General features: G+C 38.3%; 2 protein-coding genes across 3 annotated transcripts; one reads left to right on the top strand and one right to left on the bottom strand.

The window, feature by feature from the left end:
• Positions 1–1,913: 1,913 nt before the first annotated feature.
• Positions 1,914–7,556, bottom strand: Vha44 (V-type proton ATPase subunit Vha44). The gene is made up of 10 exons (XM_022080437.2): positions 7,424–7,556; positions 6,787–6,931; positions 5,977–6,130; positions 5,688–5,874; positions 5,297–5,395; positions 4,169–4,330; positions 3,991–4,084; positions 3,717–3,814; positions 3,482–3,617; positions 1,914–2,958 (listed from the first exon to the last, which is right to left on the bottom strand). Exons 2-10 carry the CDS (start codon positions 6,916–6,918, stop codon positions 2,863–2,865), a joined length of 1,158 nt encoding a protein of 385 aa, XP_021936129.1. The 5' UTR covers positions 6,919–6,931; positions 7,424–7,556; the 3' UTR covers positions 1,914–2,862.
• On the top strand, positions 7,542–17,972 carry LOC110837852 (activating signal cointegrator 1). Of its 2 annotated transcripts, none has more exons than XM_022080430.1 (12): positions 7,542–7,615; positions 8,644–8,762; positions 9,654–9,793; positions 10,317–10,398; positions 10,805–10,923; positions 12,425–12,573; positions 13,400–13,563; positions 14,036–14,187; positions 14,851–15,020; positions 15,326–15,447; positions 16,012–16,206; positions 16,452–17,972. In XM_022080430.1, the coding sequence occupies exons 1-12, from the start codon at positions 7,575–7,577 to the stop codon at positions 16,538–16,540; spliced, it is 1,542 nt and encodes a 513-aa protein (XP_021936122.1). In that variant the 5' UTR covers positions 7,542–7,574; the 3' UTR covers positions 16,541–17,972. The 2 variants fall into 2 exon arrangements, with proteins under 2 accessions (XP_021936122.1, XP_021936121.1); XM_022080429.2 differs by lacking the exon at positions 7,542–7,615 and adding an exon at positions 7,624–8,127.
• Positions 17,973–18,546: the final 574 nt, after the last annotated feature.

The raw sequence follows: 18,546 nt of genomic DNA, 5'->3' as shown, positions 1-18,546 counted from the left end.
AGTACAGAACCTTTACTGCTAAAAATATTCAATACAATTTTTTGCAGACGTTTATAATCCCTCACTCTATCAATTCCAGAAGTCTGTGTTTCTGCATTTCTAGTCACATATTAAAAAAAATCATCAAATATCAGGTTCCTACTACAAATGGTGTTAGTTTTATTTCAGTGGCGTGTCTTTTCTAAGTTTCATGAATCTCAGCTTTCATGGTTTAGAAGCTGTTTGGGATGAGAGGAGACACATACAGGCAGTACACACTGCTCTAGAATTGTTGCTAAACTGGTTTTATTTTTATAAAATGCTACAGAATCTCACCCTTAACCTTCATTGTGACAAATTTCCCATGCCTTACATAGAAATCATCAAGAGGACAGAGAAAATTACCCTCTGGCCACGTTGAACCCACTGAGTGGGCCCCAGAATTTGCTTGGATGTGAAGAATTAACTTCATGTCCTGCTAAGAATCAAATCTGGTTGTCCAGCCTGTGGTGAATTACTCTATTGACTAGCTAGCCAGAAACATTTCTTGGACACGTAAAAGGACTGGTTAACTATAGTATCTTTCAGCGGAATTGGCGGCTGAGTCGAGTTCTGCTCTTTGTGAGTGACCAATCAGTGCAAAGAAGGTCTGTTGGTAAGCAGCTAGACCTTAGTCTGATCAGAAACCGTGTGATGGAAGCATCAGCTGCCACGCTGCACTGTTGGCAGTGCTCACGTCTTCTTTACGTGGTGTCGTAAACATTCACTGGAAACCAATGTTCCACGATGCTACATCTGTCACCACTGTGTGTTGTTTCCTCACTTTGTCGCCCATCCACCTCCCACTACTACTTCCTACTGTGGCACGGTACATGTGATTGGTGCACGTTTCAGCTTCCAATTCGGCTGAAAACTGTTGTAACTACCTACCTGCCACATAGCATATTTTAAAGTGCTCGTCCTGAATTTGTCCAACTGAAATAAACCCTGGAAAATCTAAGAAAGGAGGTTTGTTGTGTTGCTGCTATTGTCATCAAACCCCCAAGATGTAGTTTTAATTTTTAGCCATTTCTAATTAAAATTTGTGTCTAGACTGTCATTGCCATAGTCAACTTTCGTCAAGGATTGACACTTGATCCACCTTTTCTGTATGTCTTTCTAGACCTTTGTTCCTCATTAACTTGTATCTTTAAGTGAACCACATCATTCCAACCTCCATTACTTCTATTCATATAGACATTTAACCCGTGCGAGCACGCAACCTGTGTAGTGGGCATGGAGTATATTCCATGTATTACTGAACTTCGGCAGCACATCGAGGTGCTCAGTGAGCATCACACTTCAATGGTTTGAATTCTTCAGGATGCCCATTGCGGCTAGAAGACTTGGTGATCCCCAGCTGTCATATTGGAAGATGGTACATGACTGAGGGATCAAGCACAAGACATGTTAATCTTTCAACACATATATTACAAAGGATCTTCATCTGGGTGAGCAAGTATCTATAGTGTGTACCGTAAATGTTTGTTTAAAATAGTAGCTGGGACTCATTGTAGTTTGGTGAAAGTTTCTAGTGCTGTTCTTTCTGATGGTACCACAGGCCAGTTTTATAAATTGTCATGTTTTCCCATTTTTTGCTAAAAAAAAATTTGTACATAAATGTATAAAGGTTAAGGCACAAGTTGCTTCTGTGTCCACGCACCTGTTAGTCAGAAACATGTTTAGGACTCTGATACTACATAGGGGTTATGGTCACATTCATGCTCCAGCCCCATTACTCCTCACGGAAAGAGCCCGTGATCACAGTGCTCGCTGGATGAGCACCGTAGCCAGTTTATGCTGGTGGAGAGTAACCTGGATCTTCCAAAAGTACTGCTTGAACATAAGTTACACATTTTTCACAGTCATGGGTAGGAAAATTCAAAGAGTAAATCTTAACACTGCACTTATTTATTTTCTTACGCTTTGTGATTTTACACAACATGGCATGGAATGTTATATACAAGTAAAACATTTTATAAGCTTCATGTACTTTCAGATAACCAGGTAAATCTGCTTCTACAGTTCTCTTGTGCTTTACATACACTTGAATTTCATATACAGAACATAATTTACACAGCTTAGAGCAATATTATACTTCACTACACAGAGGTCAACTTGAGTGTTTATTATTCAGGATCATTTATGAAAGTGTGTAATAGTGAATGCGGAAAAAAAAAACTCTGCTGTATACATAATCTTCCATTAAATGGAAGGCACATGATTTACGCCACACAAAATTATCTACATCATTTACAGTAATAATAATAATAATAGACGAACCATTACCCCTACAGAACTACAAAGAAACCAATTCCAAAAGGTCTAACAAGTACAACATCAGAAAGAAAGGAGCCAAATATTCAGAATAAAAAATAAACATTTCATAAAGATTCTTCCCTAAATTTTTATTTGGTGCTATTTTCTGACAATAAATGAGAAATGGGTAAAGAATACAAAAGTGAGGACCACCACAAGGGAATACTGTTAAGAGTGTACAACACCTCTGTACATGTGACACTACCAGAAACACAAAAACAGATTTTTATTTTTGCAGATAGACAATAGTTAACACCACTTGGAATGTTACATAGGTACTTTACTTTTACTGTCCAGTATCAACACAAAAGGAAGAAAAGAATAAAGTAGAAATGCTTTTCTTTGTGACAGTTCAAACAATATCAACTAGGAGAAGAGGGTTGTACAGCGACATTTCTTACTGCTGCCAAAATCACCCAAGAGTCACTGTTAATCCGACGCCCAACCCTTGTCTACATAACACGCTATCGTCTGCATTCCAGCAGTACTGCGCGACTCTTCAGCAGCTGCTACGAGATGATGCATTTACATCTTGGTGTCCATCATGTCCACATTGATCTTATAGTAAACGTACGGGAAGTATTCCGACTGGCCGAAACCTAACCCTGGAATGTCAACACTCTGCAACAACAAAAGAGTAAGTATCAGTCTAATCCTGGAGAAGTTCCGGAATGAGTTTCCATCTCAACTTACATACAATCTACGCTGCCTCTGATGTAAAATAGTTGGCAGGCAGGTTAGCTATATAACAAAATCTGAGGAAGACTGTGGATGGTGAATTTATTTTATTAACGATGCTACTCATAGCATAAAATTACAGGATTATTAATGAACTGAGGATGAGGAAGGGACCAGTTATGGCCTAGTTTAAGTCATTAGCTTGACGTATTCCAGTATGGTCAGCTAACAGAATCAAACCATTATGTCCTGAAAAAAGGCAGGAGTGCTCAAGTGCCATGGCTGGTACTTGGCTTGTGGAAATACTAATGCATAGGAACTAATACTGACAGCCATTTTTTTAATGCTGGGAAAAGAATGAGAAGACACTATTAATTAAAGTATAGTTAAGTAGGTAATGGATCACATTTTTGGCTTTGGTTTCAACAGTATTAAATCTCTGAATTCTGTTGCTGGCAATACTTACATCATGAGAAGCTGAGCCCTGAACTGCACTACTGTCCAAATGACCATAAAGCTGGTTTAAAACATCTCTAAGTCTCTTTGTATTCTTCTTGTTTGGATGTAACAGCATGGCTTGGAAGTTGACAGGTAATCCATACCTATCACCGCCAGAAAAAAATCACCATTTGTCGCATTTTATACATCAGAAGTTCAGTAAATTTTAGAATAATCACTACAAAATATATAGTTCAACTAACCTAAGAACTGATTCCACAAACACTCTTAGGGCTTTTACATGAACCCAAGCACAGAAACATTCGCTGAAGTTCACTTTCAGCCACCTTACCAGGGGACCCTGTAAACAAGTAGTCGCATTTAATTCATCTTTCTCATAGACCATACTCCTCACATTTCAACAGTCTTCTTGTTTCAATAACGTTAAATGTTCAACCCAATCTAATGCTGCCGAGACTTATGACGGCGGCATTGTGCGTAATAGTTACAACAGTCGTCAACTAATATATAACTTACAAACTGTTTTTTCTTGTCTGTCACAAGTTTTGTAATTTCATTCTTGCCAGCAGCTAGTTCTTCTTCATTATATGTGAAATCACGAACAACAAACCTACAAAATAAAATTTACTTTAAATTCTGATACAATGTCCACATATGAAGCATCGTCACCTGACATATTTTGCGACTGACTTACTTTTTTTCTCGTGCATGAAGCTTAAACTCATCTACCACCTTCTTAAACAGTGTGACAGTAAAGAGACCGTAGTCAGAATCTTGACTGACCAGCTGACTTGAGCGAGGGACAATCATGTCTGTCAGTTTCTCGTATCCTTGGTGCCAGTCAGTAAAGGATGCTCTTCAAAACAAAGGAACATTGTCATTGAATTTGGTATAACCATGAAACTAGTTAGGGTAATTAAAATGTGTTTAAATTAAACCCATACAGGAAAACAATTGTCTCATATATTTCCTATTCAGCACGGTATGAAACAAGGAAATGCTTCATCACCATTGCTCTATGATCTACGATCAGGAAGGTCCAAGAAAACAAAAGAGGACTGGAAATGAATGGGACACGTCAGCATCAAGTCTGTGCTCTTCATGTTAATTTACTGGGCAAAAACATAAATATCACGCAGAAAAACAAATCATATTAGAAGCTGGTATAGAAGTGAACACAGAGAAAGTACATGTTCATTTCTAGTTACTGAACTACGCAACGGAAAAGTTCAAACATGGGAATGACAGTAACAAATCTAAACTTCATTCAAGAGGAAATTAAGAGTAAGCTAATTTTGGGGAATGCTTTAGAAACTTTCATCTTTCTGCCTGCTATCTAAAATTGTAAAGACAGTACACAAAATTATAATGTTACTGGTTGTTTTGTATGGGTGTGAAACTTGGCTTCCTGTGGTAAGGGAAGAACACAGATTGAGGGTGTTTGAAAAAAGTGTTTCTGAGAATATTTGAACCTAAAAGGGATGAAGTGACAGGAGGGAAGAGAAAACTGCAGAATGAGGAGTTCAATAATTTGTACTCTTCACTAAATATTACCAGGATGTTGAAACCAGGGAGATGAGAAATACGTACATTTTGGTTGGAAAACCTGAAGGGAAGAGGCCGCTCAGAAGACTTGGGAGGATAATATTAAAATGTATCTTGGGGAAATAGGATGGGAGGGTGTGGACTGGATTCATCTGGCTCAGAACAGGGACTGGGCTCCTGTTATTCCTTATTTTAAACCCAAATGATTTTCCTCAGCATGGAGTCAATACTATCTACTTCCTGTTTTTTTGCTGTATGATACGCAATTAAAACTTACTTTGGCACAATGACCAGCAGAGTGGTGAGGTATTCAGAGTCCAAAATGAAGTGCTCCTTCTTTACAAGATCAGCAAGATTTCGTGTAAGTAGACTGCCTCTGTAAACAAGTAACGGGGAACACTGAAGAAATTCTTAGTATATAGGCTGAGAGGATGATTGCATGTGAAGAACTGCAAAGTGGGAGACCAATATGAAGATGGGAACAACAGGTTGCGAATGATGTCACATACAGGAAAGGAAGAAAATGAGGAGGAGTTGTAGGACAACAGATGAACAGGCTCAACTGTCACATGACCCACATCAAGTGGAAGCATCTTATGAAGAAGTATTCATGGCTTATTTAAAGATATTATATGAAAAACTAAATATGGGCCTTAATTATAACTAACGTTTGTTTCTTTTCCAAATTCTGAAGGTTGCCCTTCAAGTTGTTGTATGCTGTTGATTTTGTTTTGAGGTCAGCATCAATCTGTGCAACCTGCTTGCTTATAATATCTGCAATATTTCGCAATGACTGTTTGATGGGATATTTTGCCATATCCCACTGGAATCGTGTGATGTACGCTGGTAAGTCACCTGCAGGCAATAATAAAATTATATTTAGTAACCAATACATTTAGCATTTTGACATTTTATGACAAATACAATTGCAGATTCACTCTTATTTGTGTGACTTACTATTGTTTGCAAGAAGATTCTCATGGAGTTTATCCCTCTGATCTTCCAAGACCTCTCCCAAGTAAACTGCTACTTTTTTAGTAACTTGCTCTACAAAGTTATCAAGCTTTCCCAAGTCATCAGATAATCCAACAAGTTGATCAAGTGTTCCAACCTGTTTTTAAAACATAATGCGATAAAACTGTTCTTTAGCAGATGGATTAATGTTGTAGCACCCTTTCATTACATATTTATTGAAGAGGATCAGAGTTCCTTAGTTTGAAGGCAGGACAGATAATGAGCAATGACTACCCTTCAGACAAATCAATGGGCATATTTTCAGTTATCTGTACTATTATTAAACATAGTTCTGACATAGGGCATTGGTCATGCCTTTTTATTTTTTCCATGAGACATAATTTACTATTGTTAGGGTGATCAGATCCTATATAAGATGGGCAGGTACATGGACCAAGCACAGGGAAATAAACATGTACATAGTTTTTGTTGGTGTGTTACTTTTGAAACCTGGGAATATCTGAGATGATGTTACCATCCTAGAAAACAGGTTGTGAAAATATGAAGAATTTTGTAGTTCAATAAAAACTGGGAACTCCTCACCTAGTACAATTAAGTTATTTAATGTTATAATTCTGTTACATGCAAGGGACAAAACCTGGCCACAATATAATGAGGCTGATTCTGTAACTACAAAATGAGAATATCATATAACTTGCATCCGTTTGTCACTGGCACAAGAAAATCCTTATAAAGTCCCTTTCCTTCACATTACTGAAAATGAGAAATTTATTAATGTCATTAACAACTTACCTTCAAATCTGGAATATGGAACTTATAGTTGGCTGATAGATTGTTCTGTTTGCTTGTTACATTATTCATCGTTTCCCAGGTCTGCTGGCAAGTCTTATCACCTGGGGCTGATATTAACCAGTATTCAGTCATTTTTTTCCACTACCTATATGCAAATATTACAATCAGTAAATTCAAGTGATCATAAAAATATGGGAAGTTTTTTGTATTTAAAATACTTGACCTTGCCAAGATTGTACACGACCACCACTATAATACATATGATTTTCTAATGCTTGAAAAGCATTACTCTTTCCAATAAGAAAACAGTTTATTTTTTCCCAAATTCACAGTATTCAACTCCAATTTAAATTTCTGTTCGATTTTCATAGTGGTACTCAAAAGTGATGCATTTAGGAATTGAGTTATTTCTGGCCTCTGCAGAAAAATGCTTGGTCTGAAACTACAAATCTGTAATTAGATAACTTATATGATTTTTCATATCTGATAACTGAAACTTGTCATGGTAATATCGAAGCAAGACTTCAAGAGTGAAAAAGTAGGTTATTTGGACTTCAATAATTTCAGCTAGTTAGTGGCTTGCTTTCAAGCACACATTATTCAGCAACACATTTGTAATGTAAATTCGTGTACTTACAATCCAGAACCAAGTAATCGATATTATAAGCTCTTATAAGTCCTCCAAAATACAGACAATTTGTTAACCAAAGGAGACCATAATTATTCACGTGACTCTGCAGTGACATCTACAGAGCAAGTGTGGTTTTAATCAGAACTTGACAATCGACATGGAGGGAAATATTTGGTCCAGCAGTTTTTCCCGTTTTAGGTACTTTGTTGTATTGAAATGTAGACAGCAGGTTATTGTGTATGGAAATTGTTTCTGGTCGAAAAGTTCGCACAAATTTCATATGCGCTGTACGCTTTTGTTTGTAGTAATCTGCGTATTTAGGTATTACTGACTCGACGATCGGGGTTTGATTCCTAGCAGGGCTAGGTGCAGGGATTTTTGCCTGCGTCACTGCCTGGCGAACAACACAACAGCCAGCCAGCCATCGTTATGCTCCTTGCTGCTGTGCCGGAAGCTTTGAAACGAAATATTGTGTCGTAGTTGTCTATGAACACTGGTAATACGTGTGTCGTAATATGGCGGAAATTGTAATGGCGTTTGGAAGTGTAATTTAGGAGTAATTTTCATTTTTACTGTAATCATTGTGTTCCAAGGTCCTTTAAGTGATTTTGAATTATGGCCGAATTCAGTGATAAAGAAACATTAGAAAGTTGGGTGAACAGTAAACTGTCAGCAATATTAGACTTCCCAGTGCCGCAGGATTTGACAAAGTTAGTTGCTGTGTGTATGATCTGAAGCTTTCATGGTCCTGAGGACGATGATGGTTTTCGAAATGTTGGTGTTTTCTCCATTAAACCACCTGACATGGCTGGTAGCCCGAGAATAATTCATTATAAGTTGCTCTATAGATTGCGACTGTAATGTTGAGACTTGTGGGTGAGGAAGTGGGATGAACGAGGAAAGATAGTGTAAGTCTTTAACGCTTCGGACTTCCTGCATTCCTTTTAAGTCTCAAGATTACAGTTGCTAACAGTACCTTTTCCCACATTCATAAAAAATATGGTACATTTTTGTCTTCCTATTTACTGAAAGTTTGGGTCCTTGCAACAGATTAGGACAGTAACACAACTTCACCTGATCCAATGATTTGTGGTATGAAAGCATAATTAAATAGCTTCTTGTAACATTTTTATAGAGTACATGCATTTCCTAACACGGATTCTTAATACTAAGACTTTCAGGAACCAAACTTTGTAACAGAACTTTTTTTAAATTTCTTGTTATAGATATATATTGTCAATAGAAAATGCTAGAGACCTTGAAGACTACCTCAAAACCCTTCTCAACTTTAGTAGTGCTCATCATCGGCAGTTTTATGAGGAATTGCTACAGAAACGCCAAGTAGGTAAGTGGAGCTTAAATTAAGTTAAACTTATATTTTACTTAAAACTGTTGATGAAGGTGCAAGTACAGGAAAGGCATTTGGTGATCACACTAGAGCACAGGCTTTCTGCCATGTGAACACTGCATTCATTGCTGCCTTTGCTAGTTTGTCAGCTACTGTGATAGAGTGGTTTCCTTATTTACATTACAGAGGGTGTTAAAAATGTTTTCCATTTGGCTTGGTCACATTTCTTAAACAAACTAAGGAAGTATAGAACTCTTCAAGATGATTGATTTCTCAGACTTATTGTGTGTGGGGGAATTAGCTTAATAGAATTTAGTTCTGAAATGTATGTACTGACTGAAGACAGCAGTAACATTGTCTCTGCAGTGAATGTACAGCAGGTGTTCCTGATAGTAGTTTTGCATCGGTGTTCACAGTCACTTTTGATACTAAAGTTTCTTGTGCCGTTTTAATAGAGTTACAAAGCAACTGATCAAACCAAGCTCCAGTTTTATTTGTGTCAAACTGTTACAGAAGTCTCCTACCAGACCATATTAGAAGCCAGTTTAGCCAAGTTTCTCTCTTGATGGTCTGTTTCTTCAATATTTATTTTTATTATTATTGCACCAGCAAACTCTGTATATCCCAAATGGTCTTGTTTTTGTGAGTTTACATATTCATTTTTTCTTCATGTTACACACCTTGTCCATTTCATCGTAATGAGATTGGAAAGGAAAATAATTAACACCTCATTGTATATCTTTCTCCATCCTTTTTCCTCAGGTGCAGGTATCATTTTCATCCAGAGAATAAGAACATTTGTTAGTAAAGTGTGTTGATTTGTCTTATGGGTTTTGTTGTTGGATAACTGAAAGGGTTAGAAGATGTTGATGCTTATACATGTTGCAGGATTTACTGGGTTGCCACTGGACATCCAAGGCTACAAGAAGTCTGAGACAGAACAGATTTATGTTCATCCTAAACAGACAGAAAAGAAGAAGAAGTCTAAAGGCCAGTTTGAAGACACCTCACAGAAGGAAAATGTAAAGGTACAATTGTCCGGTGTTTAACAATTTTAAATTCATGTTACAGGATTGTAGGGTGGACCTCTCGCAATCATATTTCATCCTCATTGTTCTGTAGTTTTGGAAATGAAACATCCGTACTGACATATACAATTTGTCCATTATGTGTTCATTTTTTGGACTCTGTAAAGAATGCATAATATAATGTTTAAAATTAATAATAAACATGAAATGTGAATCTAATGGAATCTTTAACAAAATGCAAGACAGTGAACATAACATCCAGTGTATGAATATGGATGATTCAGCTGTTTGTAATTTGGGTGACATTTCAGGTTCTCGTGGTGACAAATATGAAGACCACTGTCTTCTGGGACTTTGTGTGTGTAGTCTGCTACAAACTGACCAACATTTCAGAGGTGCTAACTGTATCATCAAGGTAATGATGAGGCAGTAAGCACCTCTGAAATGTTGGTCAGTTTGTAGCAGACTACACACACAAAGTCCCGGAAGACAGTGGTCTTCATTTATAATTTTGTTTGTACAGGAACCTCAAGGCAAAAAGAAATCCAAGTTTGTTAACCTTTACTCTTCAGATGGCCAGGCCAGAGATGTTGTTATCCTGAAAGGTCAGTAGCAGGATCTTCACACATTCAGTGGAATTTGTGTGCATTATTTAGTTTATAATTGCTGGCTGTTTTATTTGGTACACATTTAGTTTCTTTACCATTGTGAGTGTTTGTAGCAGCAGGCAGTACTGTTAGAGAGATTTGTAACTTTAACAACTATTTCACAGCCTTACCACATCCATTTCCTTCCAGATTGTTACCCACCTGCATGCCATTTGTGATCATGTTCCCACCTCATTCTGAACCATGTAACGTGAAAGATCAATCACTCAGACCGTAACAAGTAGCAGAACTTCTTTATGTGCTAGAATTCTTGTGTTTGAGACTCAGCTGAGAGTCTTGAAACGGGCCACATCCAGTATCACGAGCATTAGCCACATACTAAATCGGGAAACTGTTCTTTCAGGCCGTCATCGTTGTGATTGTCAGGCTAGCAAGCATAGACTGGTGAGTAACTGTCTCAAGTGCGGCCGTATCGTATGCGAACAGGAGGGTTCCGGTCCGTGCCTCTTCTGTGGTAATCTGGTAAGACTATTTTGTGTTCCACAAGTCAGACTGGAGTGACTCATGATCTAACTGGTCAGTTAGTGTGAGTGCATAATTCATTAGTTTTGTGGCAAACAGGTGTTAGACCTCTCTGTTCTGTGGTTGCAGGAAGTGTTATGTTGGTACAGTGTTTAGTTTATTTCTAAAAAAGTTAGTTTCTGAATTGCTAGAACAGAATCAGCATTCAATTTCTATTAAAGCTGTTTAGAAATGACGGGAATTCACTAAAATGTTACAGCATGTTTATTGGGGGGGGGGGGGGGGGTTTAGAAGTATGTGGTTTTATTTGCGGATTGGGTGATTTTGAGATGGAGGGGAAGGCATTTCATGCAGTGAAAGATCCATCTGACCACTTCAGGCACTGATCCAAATGTGAGTGAGTGTGTGAGATCTTGAGAAATTAACATTGACAGAATATTCAGAAGAACTACACATGAATATGGGTATTGACATTGATTTTGACAAGACATCTGAACGTGAAAGTCTGTGCCAGAATAGTACTATATAGTCTCAGCAGTGAGAAAATATTGAAGAGAAAACAAATTTGCTCAGAATATTCAGCAAGACTAGAGGATTATATCCATTTGAAAAAATTGTGGTTGGTAATGATGTATCATCTGGTATCACCTAAGAATAAAATGCTGAAGTTTTCAGTGGAAAAGTTGATAATCTCTGAGACAAGGAATGGCAGAATCAGAATTCAAAATTGCTCTGGTTCTTCTTGGTTTTTTTTTTTTTCTGAGCAAATTTGCTTTGAGAATTGTTCTTCCAAAATATATTGTCAACTAAATATTCTACCTTGTAGTGTCAGAATATTTATATAGCAGACCGTTTGTAGAAAAGGACCAACCTTTGACTGCACAATTTGATTTTGATTTTGTGCCGTGACATTCCTCCTCAAATATTAATTTTGGTATTATGTGTTCCCATATGACTTTTCATGTTCTTGGTACTAGAAATTACCTTTAAAGAGACCGAGAACATTCAGAATACTCGTTCCAGTCATGACAGAGACGCTTGGTCAAGTATGTAGGGTCAGAAGGTGAATTCTCTGAGGATGATTACACTTACTAAAGGTAATTGGTTGTCTTTCTTTTGATGGTGAGGTCTGGGGTCAGTCTGGTCGATAGTCCGACATGGGACTACCTAACAGAAGTGCTGACCACTCAACCATCATGTTTGTAAAGGGCTTTAAGAATTAAAAGAACTGACGACATAATTGTCATATTTTGTGGCAACAGTGATTGTAGGGCAAGTTACAGTGAAGTTCTTCACAGTTTTATCAGCGTACGTGTAGTTATTTAACTTGTCTCATCATGTTGAGTGACAGATATACCTTAATGTGTGCTTTTCATATATTGTACTGGGGATGGTTATATTAAAGTGGGTCCCAGGACAATTGGCTTCAGACTGGTTTGGATTGAGCCAGTTCCAGATATCACCAGATGTTGCCTCAGATTCTACATTTTCATGTGCGCAGGTTTGTTCCCGAGAAGAGGAGCTGTTGTTGGCTTCAGGCTCGAAGAGAGCCGAACATCTGTTGCAGAAACTTGTAGAGCAAAAGAAACCTGAAGGTTTGGAATCTGCAATCCAGCATAGAAACAAGCTGCTGGAGTATGACAAAACGAGGCAAGTCATCGAACATGAATTAACACTGAGTGAACCTGTGAGATTTTGTGCATATTTACGGGAGTTTGAATGATCAGTTTTATCTGAACATTCCAGTAGTTTATGGCTTTAGTTTACGCAGGTTGACTGTTAAGTGGGTCCTGTGGCACACCTCAAAATTTCAGATGGAGGAGACAGCCTCCAGATATAAAACTTTCCTAATGACTAGGATCATGTTTCATAGACAAAAGCTGTAACTCATTTTTGAGGCTGGAGGTAGTGTTTCAGTTATACAGCCTTGGAGGGGAAAAAAACTCAGTCAAATCATTTATGACACACGCGCCTTTATTCTGGATGCCTTTTCACACAAGGACATTAATACTTGATGGAATTTTGTGCATATTTGTGCCATATATTGTGAGTCATTTGTTCATTTGACATGGAATGACCGTTTGATTATTTAAAGACTTCATCTGCAGCAGTTGCACAGCAAATCAGATTAAAGGTGATAGGAGTGGTAATAGGCAGGGATGTGGCAGGAGATGATGATGGCACGTATGAGGTATTGTCTCAGCATGCATTTGCTTAAAAAGGTAACTGGTTTCACAGCCAAGATTTAAACTTGAGTTTGATATACAGCTCTGCCACACAGCATGCAGAGCGAATTGTGTCATACTTATCAGGGGGGAAACGGAATGAGCGCACAACACTTATGTATAGCCAGCAAAGAAGATTAATCCCATGTAGGCCTGTACTGTTAAGACAATATGTTAACCCGTGGTGTTCCAGTGTAAGAGATAATCATAACAAAATAAAATAAGGTAAAGTTTTTGTTGTTTCCCTGCAGTGAGCGGCGCACGAAGGTGATCGATGATGAGAGTGACTACTTCCCTGTGAACTCCATTTGGCTGTCTAAAGCAGAGCGGGAGAAACTGCAACAACAAGAAGAGGAGCTTCAGGCAAGGCACCATTTGTCTCGTCTCGACAGGAGACTCACCCTAGACTTTGCAGGTTCTCTGTCAGCTTTGTATTGTTTTTGCATGCTCGCACATACACTTATGCTTTTTTTTTATAACCTTGCATACCGTGCACTGTATTAGTTTATAAAATCATGCATACAAACAAAAATTGTTTAAACTTCAAAAAGACACTTGGTGCCAAACGCATTTCGACCTCAAGAGGTCATTATCGGTAGCAAACAAATTAATTCATATTAAATCATACAAAGGAAAAGTAGACTGTCAGCGTAACTGTAATTAATATGGGCAGAGTAAACTGTGTGACCAGCTGAAGTATAAGAAATGTGTCATTACAAGGAAAAATGTCAGTAAAGCTACTTATGCACCACCTTATATTGAAATGGTCTCGTCAGTTGATCGGTTCTGTTGCCATAGATTTTCCTGAGGAGATACAAACATGTTCAGGTATCAGCATGGCATGGCTTGGTGGTGTCATTGTACCCTATAGTGTTTTATCTGCACAGGACGCAAGGTTTTGGAGTGTGATGATCCAGAGTATTTTTACGACCCAGAGGACATTGTGCTGAAGGAAATCAGTGAAAGCATTAAGGAGAATAGAAGGGCTGTGATGAACGGAGGCAGTGTGAACCCAGGAGTCTTGCGCACGCAGCCTATTGTGAGTAGCCTTATGTTCATGGCCACATGTTTGACTGAACTTTACGACTCGACCTTGAGGTTACTGAATTTGACGTGCCATTATCTTCAACAGTGTTGATCATCTTCCTTATATGAGTTCACTCTCTCTTTATTCACATCCTGTCAATATCCTCTTTCCAGCTTCTTGTATAAGATATATTATCAGCAAAATTTGGAAACTCCTCTGTGTTTTATACTCAGTAATTATTTAGCTTGCTAACAAATTCTAATTCTAAGAATTTAAACCTAAGAGAGATGAAGTAATAAAGGATTTCAGTGCATTATGTAATAATTAGGAGCTTCATAATCTGAACTCTTCACCTAAAAGTGCTAGGGTGATTAATTTTTATCATACTGTAATAGGGCATGGACTGCATGAGCTGTGATACGTGCCCAGTGGAAGGTTGAGATAGGCTGCCTATCAAGCATGTGTCTGAGGAGTACATGCAGAATTTTGAACCCAAAAGCCTGAAGGGCAAGGACCACTAGGGAGGCAGTTGCAGATGGGAGATAGTATTAATGTGGGTCATTGAGAAATAGACTGTGAAGTTGTGAAGTAAATTCATCAGGTTCAAAACAGGGCCAAAGTGATGGTCTCAAGTAGCATGTAAAGTATCCGATACTGACTGCAACTTTTATGCAGTTCCAGGAGGCAGTAGGAAGGTCCCTGCAGCCCACCTCGCTCAGCCTGCAGGGCACCACAAGTTTTCACAGGCGGGTGCAGGATCGAGAGCTAATCGAGATGCTTGACGAGGGTTGTTGCTTAACCTTGCACCAGCCCTGGGCTTCGCTGTTCGTTGCAGGCATCAAGTTGTAAGTCTTGTTGTATAGTGTAGGTTCTGGCCATAGACTAGCTAGCTGTATTTGGTGTGGGTTTACCTCATAAATTCACCTTCCTTCACCAAAGTCAAAACCAAAATTTTGTGAATCAGAAATATAGCAAGCTACCACCTTGGTTCAGATTCCACATCCCCTTTGCTAGTCATCATTGTGTTTGTGGTTGTTCCCATGTAACATGTATCTATCAGATATGCAGGACCCAGGCATAAAATATAGCAACAAAATGTTGTAAGCTTGCAAAATATGACTGTGATACATCAAGTTTCATCTGTGTTTAGGCACGAGGGCCGCACATGGTACACATCACATCGAGGCCGTCTGTGGATTGCTGCAGCCCTGAAGGTCCCCACTCCTCAAGAGATTCAGACTGCAGAGCATTTATATGAAGTTCTGAAGGGAGGTGAGCCTTCATGAGGGTGTAAAACTCAATCTGTCACTCCTTTATCACAGATCATGAAAATGCTTTTGATCATTCCACAATTCACAGTGGCCATGCGATCTGAGGCGTGGGCCTTCTTCACTTGGACACTAGGACCATGGGTTCAAATCCTACTCAAGGCGTGGATGTTTGTCTGCATTTTTCTGTGTTGTGCTGTCCTGTGTACAGGTAGAGGCCTTGCGACGAGCTGAACGCTCATCCAAGGAGTCCTGCCGGATGTCTTAATAGATTAAGTAACCTCCAAAAGAGGCAGTCATACTGCTTCATAGAGATGCAGATGATGATGTAGGAGAGAAGATGCAGTCAAGTCTTATGCTAAATTTGGTGTTTTTGTTGTACCGACTTCCCATACAGCTGTGGACATATGGTTCATTCTGTGTTACTGTATTTCATCTGTCTTGTACTTTGACGTGCTGAGTGATACAAGTTGAGCAACATATGTTATGAATTTGTTTGCACACCATGGATACAGAGATGAATTACTTGTCGCATGCTGGGCCGGTTGTGAGACTCTTTCTCTGACAGGTGAGAGGTTGCAGTTCCCATTGCAGTACCCCACCAGCTGCCTGCTGGGATGTGTGTATATGGTTGACTGCCTACCCCAAGAGGAGTACCGTGTCAAGTTCCCTGAAGGGGAGAGTGACAGCCCGTTTGTTTTCGTATGTGAAGATGCCCAGAAGTTGCCCATCCGATTTCCAATACAAGGAAAACACAAAATTTGTGAGTTTTATGACATGTCATGATCCACTGTTTTGTTAACATTATGCAAAATACGCATACATATTTTTAGTGAGCTAAGTTGCAAATGAACAGTGGGTCACTTCTAAAGCAGAGAATGTTCTGGTTGTTTGTAATGGAGAAGTTTGGCTATGTTATCCTCTCTCTTTTTTTCTTTCTTATTATTGTGTGCTAGTGGGTAGGTGCTAAATTGCACCCATGTAAATGAAATATGACTTCCGTTTCAGATAAGTTGGACCCAAAAATTCATGCTGCTGCTCGGAAGTCTTTGCAGAGGGTGGCCGAATTGCAAGCTGAATGGGCTACAGTTCACTGAGCGACCAGCAGTGCCCTTATTTGTTGGGCCTTCCACCCCAAATGTGTTTATTATATGCACTTTATATCAGTCAGTATGTGATAAGATCATTATATTAAGCAACTGAACATATTGTTTTACTTGATTGCTCTAGAACTGGATAGGATCCTGCCCTACCACAAATCCATCTCAGATCAGTTACTCTAGTTTCCTGTGACCCAGTTTCATGTTGCCTTCTCACATGATACTTTGTCTCTCAAGTGAACTGTTCCTCAATCATAGACTGTTAAAAGTGTATATGGTTTTCTGAGGCCTGGTACCATATCTGCATCACCTTGTAGTGTACAAATAATCTACAGTTGATTTACTCCTTCGAACAGAGTCCTTGAGAAGCTGATAACACATATAATAAGATAAACCCCTGCTTTTTATGTAACTTGACTTTATTTCCATATTTACAAGCCCACACCACTGAACACTATTCTGAGCCAGATGAATTCAGCCTGCTCTCCATGCTCCATTTTAATGTTATCCTCCCATGTGTGCCTTCATCTCTGAAGGTGATCACTTTCCTTGGGCTTTCTAAATAAAATTTTGTATACATTTTTCATGCTGTGCATGCTGGTTGCCCCATCCATTTCATCCTTGGTTTCATTATTGTAATACTGTTTTGTTAAGTGTACAAATTGTGAAGCTCTTTATGATCTAGTTTACATTCTCCCTCTTAGGTCAAAGTATTTTCTACATTCTCTTCTCAGCAAGACAAGATTATACTTTTGTATAGGTTTAATAGGAGCTTGGAAAATGCAGTACTGTGGTTAAAAGGGGCCCACATAACTTGTTTTCTTACCTCAGTAATTGATTATTGATTCATTTTACATGGACGTAATTTAAACTTTGTGTAGTGCACATTGTATTTTGTTATTTATGTCATACACGATAAACATTTGAGGTTCTTACGGCAGTGAAGTCATAGATTTTGGTCTTCTGGGCTGTGATGTCGTGCAGTCTTTATAGGTGGCTACCATTGTTTCAAAGGAATACGTGATCTCCACCTTGAGGTTTAGGTGTAGCTGTGATTATTTCTGTTGTTGCTTATATTATGAGTAATATAGATAAGATCAATGACTAAACATACCAGCTGTCCAAAAAACATGTATACACATTATAATATGGAATATTTACCATGTTTGCATGTATTTTGGGACATTCGGTATTTAATTCTATTTAGTCCTGGTTTGTACCACATATTCTTGTTACACTGGTCTCACACCAAAAATGTTCTGGTGCTCACCATTATTTGTTTATTCTTTTATTATGCTAATGATCAGATATAAGTTGTGTCAGAATCAGTGTATCACAAGTAACAGTGAAAGAAATTGAATGTATGGTTGTGGTTGAGCTGGAGAAGGCCTGGTGGGCAGCAAGAAATTAAAAACTTATGAAACATTTATTTTCTGGGAATAATATTTTTGGATAAATCTGGAAGTAGAAGGGATGTTAATAATAAATTAAGCTATTAGTGATAAAGTAACAAGATGAATGCAAGTATCTGGGAAACCATCAGAATGTAGTTTAATATGAAGTTGGAAACAGGTGATAAAAAAGATTAAGACAGCACAGCTATCATCCATATTATAGTGTGTTTGGTGGTATTGGTCACATTAAGAAGAAGCATTATAGACTGGGAAGATATAATAAAAGAAAGGTTTTAAGTATCAATGAATTATGATCAGTTCAGAGGTTTATAAGTCATATGAGGAAGATTTTTAAATGTCGCAAGGGTGTAAATTTCAGACCTCAAAGATAGAGAAATGGAGTACAAAAGAAATGATTTGTTTTGGAGTCCAGTGACTGGAACATTTATATAACATGAACCCATATTGTGGTGTTAAGGCATGTAGAATTAAAAATGTGTTGTTTTGGGGGGGAAGGGGGGGAAACAGACAGACAAAGTAAGGTGTTGTAGAAGATTTGGCTTTATTTCCCTTTCTGTGTTCATCTGAATCCATTTAAATTTCCATCAT

The sequence above is a fragment of the Zootermopsis nevadensis genome, unplaced genomic scaffold (assembly GCF_977971745.1).
Source record: "Zootermopsis nevadensis isolate Lab colony 2312 unplaced genomic scaffold, Znev_1.0 Znev_ptg000029l, whole genome shotgun sequence".
Taxonomy (NCBI): Eukaryota; Metazoa; Arthropoda; class Insecta; order Blattodea; family Termopsidae; genus Zootermopsis; species Zootermopsis nevadensis.
The sequence above is the reverse complement of the archived record's forward strand: the minus strand, read 5'-3'. Positions and strand labels throughout refer to the sequence as shown.